Source organism: Pinus tabuliformis, chromosome 4_1, assembly GCF_031772625.1.
Source record: "Pinus tabuliformis cultivar Carrire ecotype Pingquan chromosome 4_1, CPIR1, whole genome shotgun sequence".
NCBI classification, from domain to species: Eukaryota; Viridiplantae; Streptophyta; class Pinopsida; order Pinales; family Pinaceae; genus Pinus; species Pinus tabuliformis.
In genome coordinates, this window is record NC_142303.1 from 257,623,666 (window position 1) to 257,635,476 (window position 11,811).

The 11,811-nt window shown below is 36.1% G+C and overlaps 1 protein-coding gene across 1 annotated transcript; it reads right to left on the minus strand.

The window, feature by feature from the left end:
• Positions 1-10,335: 10,335 nt before the first annotated feature.
• On the minus strand, positions 10,336-11,053 carry LOC149175255 (ethylene-responsive transcription factor 5-like). The gene is made up of 2 exons (XM_089421091.1): positions 10,842-11,053; positions 10,336-10,558 (listed from the first exon to the last, which is right to left on the minus strand). Exons 1-2 carry the CDS (start codon positions 11,051-11,053, stop codon positions 10,336-10,338), a joined length of 435 nt encoding a protein of 144 aa, XP_089277217.1.
• Between the last annotated feature and the right edge of the window lie 758 nt (positions 11,054-11,811).

Sequence of the window (11,811 nt, forward strand, 5' to 3'; positions counted from 1 at the left end):
AACTATCATGGAATTATAAAACCATGGCAAAACTATCATGTGTCACAAAACCACTAAAAGTGAAAAGTGTGTGCTAAAAATCACGAGAAAGTTATGTTCAAATAAATGCCCCCCCCAACCCAAAAAAAATAAATTGAGGCATGTGACCATCCCCCACCCTTATGTACTTGCCACATATGGATCAAGTGTGAGGCTAGTTTTACAAATAATATAACACATACTCAATAGAAGCTTCCAACTTCACCGGTTGAAAGTACAAGTTACAAATGCTAATGGATGAGGGAGGTTTGTAGAGAATACTAAGGGACAAATATGGTGTCTATTGATCCTTTGATTCCTCATAGAAATCCACAAATTAATAAAGGAGAGGTATGGCACTATTCCAGTGTTATTGTTTCTTGAAAGTTTCTCCTAAAGTGTAGACTCCCCATACTTGCATGAGCAATGAAAACATAGTGGTTTGTTAACTAATGATGATTATCAAACTTAGAGATCAACTATCTACTATAAGTATGAATATCAATGCTGAAGAGTTGGTGACCATTACACTACAATGTTTGCCATAGAAACCTTTTGCATGAGGTATATGTGCTAGAAAACACTTACTAGTGTTGAGAAGCTTTAGGAAGCATTCATCTAGGAAGAAACAAGGCATGAAATGTTGGAAAGAAAAATTGATGAAGTTTAAGACCTACAAATGGTGTAGAAACACTAAAAGAAAAGAGAACCAAAGAAGGGTAATGATGAAAAGACTTGTTCTTATGACCATGGTAACTAAAATCTTAGCCATATGGCATGCCTCAATTATATGAAGAAGAGACATTATGAAAATTAGTGCCCATATAAGAAGAAATGAAGAAATGGAAGGGAAAGCAATATCAGATTTAGCTTGCAATGAGTGCAAAATTTATTCATAGAGTCTAGTGGATGAGTGGGCATCCACAATTTGAAAAAAAAACACATTTTCAATGGTTTCTTTCTTGTGAAACAAGACCATGTGTCATGTTGGTTGGTATGTGGAGATGACAGCAATTTGACAGATGACCTTCAATAGGAGATGGCATGACCTTTAAAATTAAATCTCACTTACTGAAGCTGTGTGATGACAGTAAATGATAAAACCTGATACTTTTGATACAGTAAGATGGGAGTCTCTAATTCACAATTAAATTTTGTGTGTTAATTTTGTGGGAGTCTCTAATTCACAATGAATTTATTAATTTTCAATTATCTATAAAACATAATTTATATATATTTGCATTCTTCGCTATTTTATATATAAATTACTGTACATTACTCTTACTCAAATCATATAAACTCAAATCATTAGAAATAATATAAACTCAAATCATTAAAAAGAATATAAACATCCCAATATGAACCATTTTACCACCAATGAATTTAATTCCAACATCATATCTTCAGATTTGGTATATAGTTTACTGAAAGAAAATAATAAAACATAAACAAAGAAGTCCAAAACACGAGTTCAGAGGACTGTAAATGCTATAAATAGGCTTCAACACAAACCACTAGTCTGCCTACTTGTTATGTACGTATAATAAGCCTGGGATGAGCTGAATCTGAAATTCCCTGATGCCTCTAACAACCCAATGTCAGATTCCAAGGCAGACAATTCGAAATGCAGCAGTGGGTTTTACATTACGGTCCATTTTCAGCACTGGGTTTTAGGAACTGAGAGTAACCTTTTGATAAGTCAAGCTTTGGTGAATATAAAGGTTTTACCTTACTGTTTATATTCCGACCAAATAATAAAACAGGCTTTTCTGTACACGACTTTACTTTCATCCCTGACATTTTCTGGCTAGTGTCCACTTTTACAAAACACGAGTGATCCGGAAAGTTGAGTTCCAAGCCTTGGCGGCCTCCTCTGCCGTATTAAACGTTCCAAGCCAAACCATACGCAACCTGATACCTCTGTACTTTTCGAAATCGTTCAGAGGAGGAATCGCCTCATTTTCAGCACCTTCAAAACCCAAACAGAGGCAAAATAACATAAAAAGGAAAACCCTGCGAAGCAATAGCAATTTCTTAAATGCAGAGAGTTCGTTAATAGTTGCAGCTCACCTGAAGAAAATTCATGGTTGAAGTTGAAAATATTCTCAATTTTTTGTTTGCATTCGTCATCAAAGCTGCCCGGTTTATTGAAGGATTCCGACACAGCTCCACCATTGATCCGTTGAGGGAAATGAGATCCGCTTCAGGTCTACACATCTTTTTGTTTTAAAAAGAGAAGCTGAAGCAAAGCTGATCAAGAAAATACTGATTAGTCACAATGAAAATAGAAGCTAAACCTGCTGTCCCCACAGAATGCAAAGCAACCGCCTGATCAAGAAAATACTGATTAGTCACAATGAAATACAGGCCAGTGGCATCACTTTCTCGCACTCTATCTTCAAGCTGCGTGGAGGGGCGACGGAACTTTGCACACAAATCCTCCGGACCTTTGAACTCTGCCAAATCGAACTGGTCGCTTCGTTTTTCTGGTGATGTTTCATAGTGGATCACCAGTTTTCCATTGTGCAGACCGATGGAAACAACATACCATCCATTCTCGGAGTTTCCAGGCTTCATTGTATCGTATGTTGTTTCCATCGGTCTGCACAATGCAAAACCGGTGATCCACTATGAAACATCACCAGAAAAACGAGACGACCAGTTCAAAGCTCCGGACGATTTGTGTGCAAAGTTCCGTAGCACCTCCACCGGAGCTTCAAGATGAAGAGTGCTGGAAAGTGATGCCACTGTGGCCTGTATTGGTCGCTTACCCCCACAGAATGCAAAGCAACCCCTTGATTAGTCACAATGAAATATGGGCTCTACTTCTGCTAAAGCTAAGCTTATATAAGGAGGAAGAGGACCAAGACCGGCATATTTCATAATTAAATGGTTTATTATTTATTTATATTTATTAATTGCAAAACCACGACACGACACGAAATCAAACAAACAAATATTATAATGGTTTTGTTAAAAATATTATAAAATAAAATATTTTTATTTTATATGAATTACGGTTTCTTGGTTTCTCGTTACTGGTATTGGTCTATAGTATTGTAACAAACTTTACATGATAAAATATTTTAATTTTAAATAAATTATGGTTTTCATGCAAGTGGTATTGATAAGTTACGGTATTGGACCATAGTATTGTAACAAACCCTAAATTATAAAATATTTTAATTTTAAATGAATTATGATTTTCTGTCAAGTGGTATTGACAAATACGGTATGGGACCATGGTATTGCAACAAACCCTAAATTATAAAATATTTTAATTTTAAATGAATTATGGTTTTCGGGCAAGTGGTATTGACAAGCTACCCTATTGCACCATAGTATTGTAACGAACCCTAAATTATAAAATATTTTAATTTTAAATGAATTATGGTTTTCCCTCAAGTGGTATTGACAAGCCACTTTATGGGGACCATCCTATTGCAACAAACCCTAAATTAATATAAGACTTGGGAAAACAAAATTTAGACTTTTTATTTTTTAATATAATTTTTATATTTGAAAAATCAATTTAAAACCACATAAAAATAGTCATCAACCAATTAGAAATGGAATTTTGTGAGGATTTGGAGTTTTGGGAGGATTTATGGTCGAAATAGGGCAACAAAAATTATTGTTTTTTTGACTACATATATAAATTCAACACCGTCCTAAACCCACCAAACACATCAATTATGAAGAGTTCACATGTCAAACTTGTAATTTCAATAAATCCCTACAAGATTCTAGATAAACTAGATCTCACAGTTAAAAATACTTGGTTAGGAAAAAATAATTTAACCTTTAAAAAATTAATAATTAATTTTTGATTTTCAAAATATTCAATTTAATATTTTTTTTCCAAAACATTAATTAACTTCATAGAATCTATTTAAATATTTTAAAACTAATTGAAAAGAAAGGTTTGTTGGCCAAAATAAAAAATTGTAATGTTTGCCACCTATAATAAAACTTTGCCACTCTAAATTGTAAGTTGAATGATAATAAACTCACTAGGTTCTATTCCATGGATTGGACAAATGAACATTGCACTAATTGTTTCAAGCCTCAATGCATGAGTTCAGGTTATGAGGAGATATCACCACAATAAAATATAAGCTAATTTATATCTTTGTTATAAGTGATTAATGACAACAAATTATCACTTCAAGTATTGGGTTGTGTATTCAACCTCAGTCTCTTACATTATCCCTTGCACTTCTTCCTTTTTCCTTTTTTTTTTTTTCAGAAAAGAAAAAACCAACATGATTTTGAATTTCATTAATCACCATGTCTAGTACAGTGACTATAACACAATAGAAAAACACATATTCTAGATTTTGAAATCTATCCCTATAGAAGTCTTTACAAAATATGCATATGATAATAACTATCATTAAAAGTGTCTCACTTTAACTAAACATGGAAACTTGTAGATCAACATCAATTATTTGGAACTCAAGTAAATAAAAATTTTCTAGTCCTTTGAAGATTGTCATTTACTATATGTAGAGAAATTGATCTCCCTCGGTTGATATCTATGCCCCATCTTTCAGAGAGCATCCACAATACTATTTTGTTCCCTCTATATATGAGAAAAATTCACCCCACTCAGATGTCCAATCAACATCCTAATTGTGTTCATCGAGTTACAACAAAGAAATTAATGTAGGTGGATAGATGTTAAATTTGGTGGCTATTTCCACAACCAATTTTTTTTTACTTATTGATCACATAATAAAGGTCTTACATATCGGTGTAAGAGAGTCTTACATATTGATGGTATTTCAATATTTCCATTATTCCTATTTCATGTGGTATTATGCCATTCTAATTTGGATTAAGATCACAACCATCATTGTTAGGTGAGTGAATGGGTGGAAATTCAATAATGCTAAGATGTTGCAGTTTAGGTTGAAATGACAATAAATGTGGTTGATTGTTATGGTCCCCTAAAAATAAATGTTTAGCTTATGCAAGTTGCCCAAACTCATATGAATCTACATGAAAATGAACTTTTTCCTTCTCCTATCTCTTGAAATTATATAACAAGGCTCATTTTCCATCCTCTTATAGGACCATGTGAGTTGCAACTCTAAAAGCTCATCTAACATTAATCATAATATATAAATTGCAACCCATTCATCATGTAGATTAATATCAACATCTAGAATTGAAATGAGGTGAATTGATGTGTTGTGTTGGACACCTAATCCTCAATGGGTTAGTGTGGAAGTCGAATGGACAAAAGGAGTCCAAGAGACCTTGGGATGTGAAACCCAACGGTCACCACATGTACTATAAATGTATATCTCTTGTTAATAAAAATTGTACTTGCATGTTTTATATTTCATATTTCTGGTTGCCCATGTGTGTTTAACATGGTATCAAAGCGGGCGTACTCCTGCCCTGCATAATTTCTTTGAACCATTTGTTTTATGAAAATGCTGAATATCTCGCCAGGAAGAACAGTTTGACAATTGAATGAATTGAACTTTGTAAAAACTCGCAGATCGATTTGAATAATCGATGTCGATATTGTCAAAACTATAATGCAAATTTGTTTGAGTGTAGGAAGGCATTGAATCAAGCCTGAATCAAAGTCGTGGAATGGCAATTAATTGGAAGCTGTTGTATATTTAGTTTCTCAAATTGGGTTCAATATCAATCAAATTGTAAATGTCGCTTATAATACCTTGAATGCGTGATCAATTTTAGCTGTGGAAAGATCGATGTATGTCGAGATCGGTGGAGCATTTGCTATAGTATTAAATTGGTGTTGGCTATGATATATAGCGCTGAGTTTGTGCACGATGTTCAATGCATGCTGCATAAAACTTCAATTGAATTTAATTTAAGATCACACGCTGTTTGGTTGCGTTGTGAGAATTGGATAACACATTGAAAGTGCAGCTATGTGACGGAATGCTGAGAGAAGCAGCTGCGTTGAAATCCCCGGTCACAGGCTGAATTTTTCATTTATGTTAGGGGATATTAAGAGACAGTGTGTATTAGGAGTTATAGTGAATCGATGTGTTGGAGAACGCAAGTGTATCGAAGTCTGCTCAACACCGTATATGATGCTAGGCCCCTATACTACTAGTGTAACCCCTTATTGTTATTAGTACAACCCACTTATTATATTGATGTACCCATGTAGTGCCCATATTGTTACTATTGTGCCCCATAGAAGCCCACTATTGTTATTATTGTGCCCTTACTTTATTATTGTTATGTCGGCTCTGATTATGTTATGACCCCTTAGACTCCTATATATAGAAATGAGGATTGTTCATTTCTATCATCCAAGAATTGTTCATTTATGTAATGTAAAGGAGGTTGCCCCCTCGAAGAGGCTGAATTCTAAGGCGTTGATCTATCTTTCTATCTTTTCTTTAGCTCGTTTCATAACATTTGGTATCAGAGCTTTAGATTGTAGGGTTTCGCTGCTCCAAAGAGGTCATCGTGGCATTTTCGCTATATCTTTTTTTCTGTGACGTTTCAGAAGTCGCAAAAAAACCCATTTGAGAAGAAATCGCGTTGAACCTTGGGTCCAAATTTCAGAACTGTTCGCGCGATATTTACGGAGATATGGTCTGAGGAAGTTGGTCTTTTTGCAGACTCCTGAATTACATTCAAAACAGGTGACCTGGGGAAAATCATCATAACCTTCTCTCTGGAGATTTGATTAAAATGTCGTCAGAAGGTACAGAAAGAGGACGGACTGTAGCTTCTTGTATGTGTGTTTCAGATCCAAAGGTTGAAACAGTGACTCGTGGCACGTCGTACAAGTTCGCTCTAGTGAACTAGTCTATAATCAGGTCATCTTGGGAGATTGCGCATAACTCTTCCTTGGAGAATCCAAATTGGATGAGACTAGCGGCATTGGAAAGAGGACACAGATGGCTCCTATAGGTCCCAATTTCAGAACTTAAAGATCTGAAAGTACAGAGTTACAGTTGTTTCAATATCAAGCTCCTAAAATCAAGAAAAAGCAAGATGAGGAAGTTTGATGGCAAGGATCCGGTAAATTGGATACTTCAGATGGAGAAATATTTTGATCTACATGGTGTACAACTATTACAAAAGGTATGTATTGCATCTTCATATTTAGAACCAGATCAATTCTTATGGTATGAAGGGCTTTGTTCTCGTAAAAAACTTGTTACATGGTCAATTTTCACAGAGGAAATGATAGCACATTATGAGGATACAAAGAGCAACACCTTCTTTAGAGCAACACCAAAACAATTGGAAAGAGTAAAAGCACTTTGTGACATATTGGAAAGTAAAATTATGGAAACCAGGAAACATACCCTTCACAACTATAAAGATGAAAGTGTTGTTTCTCCTAGCCTTCCACAACCTACAAGGGTTACACCACAACAATTGGAAGAAAAAAGAGAAAAAGGGCTTTGTTACAATTGTGATAGCAAATGCACTAAAGGTCATAAGTGTGCTCAGAAGAAATTATTTTACATAGAATATGAAGAGGAGGAAGAAAAGGATCATGAAACATCAAAGGAAGAAGATATACGCGAGGATCCCACCCAAGAGAAAGAAGAAATGAATGAGATGATATCTTGTAAAGCATTGGGAGGAATTACCACTCCTCAAACTCTCAAAATAGAAGGACATATCAAGAAGAAAGAGGTGCAAGAAGTGAAAGATCACATTGAGAAAGAAGAAATGAATCCATCCATATCTTGTAATTCATTGGTCGAAATTACCACTCCTCAAACTATCAAGATAGAAGGACATATCAAGAAGAAAAATGTTCAAGAAGTGAAAGATCACATCGAGCATCAAGAAATGAATCCGACCATATCTTGTAAAGGATTGGAAGAAATTACCACTCCTCAAACTCTAGAGATAGGACATATCAAGAAGAAAAAGGTTCAAGCAATGAAATATCACATCAAGCATCAACAACAATTTCTCCAACTTTTAAAGGATAACACCACTTCGGTGCAAAATCAAATGAAACAACAGGTCAATCAACATTGTAGTGAAAAATGTTTTGATGTAGGTGATTGGGTATTTTTACTGTTACATCTCAAGCAAGCTATTTATGAGAAGGAAATGTTGGCAATACTACATGCACTTAAAAAATGGCGACCTTACCGAATGGGAAGACTCTTCAAGGATGAGGATTTGGAAGCATTGTTTTTTGCTATTTCTAGTATCCAACCCGATTGGATAAACAAAGCAAGGGATGAATGGAAGAAGGACGAAGAAGTATGGCCACTTATTCAAAAGTTGCAAAAGATCCCAATTCAAACAATATTTCCAGAAATTGAAGAGGAAGGAAAAATCATATTGGAACCTGGAGCAGTCACAGAAACAAGAACTCGACAGCTACAAAATCAGTCAATTTCAGAGTATCTCATCAAGTGGAAGAACTTACCCGCTGAAGATTCCACATGGGGAGGACAAGAATTTTATACAGAAGCATCAAGAACTACTCAAGCGTTGAGGACAACGCTTTTTGAAGGAGAGGGGCATGTTAGGCCCCTATACTACCAGTGTAACCCCTTATTGTTATTAGTACAACCCACTTATAATATTGGTGTACCCATGTAGTGCCCATATTGTTACTATTGTGCCCCATAGAAGCCCAATATTTTTATTATTGTGCCCTTACTTTATTATTGTTATGTCGGCTCTGATTATGTTATGACCGCTTAGACTCCTATATATAGAAAGGAGGTTTGTTCATTTGTATCATCCAAGAATTGTTCATTTATGTCATGTAAAGGATGTTGCCCCCTCGAAGAGGCTGAATTCTAAGGCGTTGATCTATCTTTTCTATCTTTTCTTGAGTTGGTTTCATAACATATGATCATTGTCACTGTGATATACAGGAAACAAAACGTTGTGTTGTGTGTCATAGGTGTGCATGAAAACACTTATTGTGCGTAAAGTTTAGGAGCCAGCAAGTCATTGGAATTCAGGAGCTCGTATTGGAATAAAATTGCAGAAGACCGATCTTGTCATACTCAGGTGGTTGAAACCACTACTGTACTATGTCAGAGGAAAAGTTTGCTCTTGGGTACAATTTCTGGGTATTGCAAAACTGGGAAATCTTCATCTTAAACAGTTGAAACTTCTAACGAGATATCTAAAGGAACGTGCATTGGAGGCTAAAACAACAACAACAACAACAAAAAGGGGGGGGAGTGCATTTTTGGTCATTTGATTGTTTTTACAAATATATTGTTGATTTGATTGTCTGAATAATGGAGAAAAATCATGGATTATTAGAGTTATTAAGCACTCTAATCTTATCTACCGATGGAAGTACAGTTAAAGTCAACAAAAACACTCTCAGAGATATTCAAAAATATTTACAATATGCACAGGAAAAGATTGATTTTTTGCAGCTTGAGACAAAGCTACAACAAGAAGAATTACAACAGTAGAGTCATCATTCTGAACCTGTTTCTGTTCAAAAAATTGAAACAGACTCCCATAAACAGCAAGACACTAATGTTGCAAATTCAGTGCCTAATACAACAACAGATTTACATGCAGATGCAGAAACTCAGTCTGCACTTCCTAAGCCCATCATCAAATCTTGGGAACAGCTTGTCCACAACAAGCACAGAACTGGTCTTGGATATGACAAGGACTTGTCCTTTCATATTCCAGACTATGCCAAGCCCATTCAGTTTTAGAGTGCTGGATTCATTCATGACAGTTCACCTGCTCCTCATGACATTTCACCTCCAGCTGTTCCAAATTCTGCCCCTTTCCACAGCAGAAACAACAACAACAGATCGTGAAATGCCAACACTGTGACCGAGTTGGCCATTTGAAAGATCATTGTTTTGATCTTCATCCATGTAAGCACTGTCATAAAACCAGTCATTATTCACACAGATGCTTCAGAAACAAACGTCCTGCAAGAACAAAGATTCATCTTGGATGGATCGCTTCTTGGCAATGGGCATCAACAGCCAAGAAGATATTCCAAACACATTTCAGAACTTGTTCCAGAATATTGAACAGTCTTGCAGTTGAGTTTCCTCCATCATCTCACCTTGTATCTGACAGGGGGGAAATGATTGTCATCTACAAGCTTCAAAGTCACATCAAGCGAGACTGAGCCACAACCTGCCACACCAGTTTCAGAGTTGTAGCCAGAGACAAAGATGCCTGAACATGCCTTCAGTTGGAAATCTGGGACACTTCCTCTAGGAGAAGACTTCAGCTTCTTGCGGACTTCGGAAGAATTCTAGGAACAGAATTGAGAACACTTCCTCTAGCAGAAGACTCCAGCTTCTTGGTAGTTTTGGAAAAGTTCGAGGAATTGCATTAAGCCTCCGCATCATATGCCTTGGCGGCCTCCTCTGCCGTATTAAACGTTCCAAGCCAAACCATAATGCCCTTTCTTGGATCTCGAATCTCCGCAACCCATTTTCCCTTTGGACGCAGCCTGATACCTCTGTACTTTTCGAAATCCTTCAGAGGAGGAATGGCCTCATTTTCAGCACCTTCAAAACCCAACCACAGGCAAAATAACATAAAAAGGAAAACCCTGCGAAGCAATAGCAATTTCTTAAATGCAGAGAGTTCGTTAATAGTTGCAGCTCACCTCAAGAAAATTCATGGTTGAAGTTGAAAATATTGTTGCTGGGCTCAATTTTTTGTTTGCATTCGTCATCAAAGCTTCTTGGTTTATTGAAGGATTCCGACACAGCTCCACCATTGATCCGTTGAGGGAAATGAGATCCGCTTCAGGTCTACACATCTTTTTGTTTTAAAAGGAGAAGCTGAAGAAAAGCTGATCAAGAAAATACTGATTAGTGACAATGAAATACAGGCCAATGGCATCACTTTCTTGCACTCTATCTTCAAGCTGCGTGGAGGGGCTACGGAACTTTGCACACAAATCCTCTGGAGCTTTGAACTCTGCCAAATCGAACTGGTCGCTTCGTTTTTCTGGTGATGTTTCATAGTGGATCGCCAGTTTTCCATTGTGCAGACCGATGGAAACAACATACCATCCATTCTCGGAGTTTCCAGGCTTCATTGTATCGTATGTTGTTTCCATCGGTCTGCACAATGCAAAACCGGTGATCCACTATGAAACATCACCAGAAAAACGAGACGACTAGTTCAAAGCTCCGGACGATTTGTGTGCAAAGTTCCGTAGCACCTCCACCGGAGCTTCAAGATGAAGAGTGCTGGAAAGTAATGTCACTGTGGCCTGTATTGGTCCTCCACAGAATGCAAAGCAACCGCCTCATTAGTCACAATGAAATATGGGCTTTCCTTCTGCTAAAGCTAAGCTTATATAAGGAGGAAGAGGACCAAGATCGGCATATTTCATAATTAAATGGTTTATTATTTATTTATATTTATTAATTTCAAAACCACACCACGACACGAAATGAAACAAGCAAATAAATATTATAATGGTTTTGTTAGAAATATTATAAAATAAAATATTTTTATTTTATATGAATTACGGTTTCTGGGTTTCTGGCTACTCGTATTGGTCTATAGTATTGTAACAAACTTTACATGATAAAATATTTTAATTTTAAATAAATTATGGTTTTGATGCAAGTGGTATCGATAAGCTACGGTATTGGACCATAGTATTGTAACAAACCCTAAATTATAAAATATTTTAATTTTAAATGAATTATGATTTTCTGGCAAGTGGTATTGACAACTACGGTATCGGACCATGGTATTGCAACAAACCCTAAATTATAAAATATTTTAATTTTAAATGAATTATGGTTTTCGGGCAAGTGGTATTGACAAGCTACCGTATTGCAC

Bases quoted from the DNA above. Each gene is read 5' to 3' on its own strand.
- LOC149175255 (XM_089421091.1), bottom strand. From the start codon at position 11,053: ATGAAGCCTGGAAACTCCGAGAATGGATGGTATGTTGTTTCCATCGGT. The intron at 10,559-10,841 runs GTATTTCATTGT...ATTGCTTCGCAG, and splicing joins GAAAGTGATGCCATTGGCCT to GGTTTTCCTTTTTATGTTAT.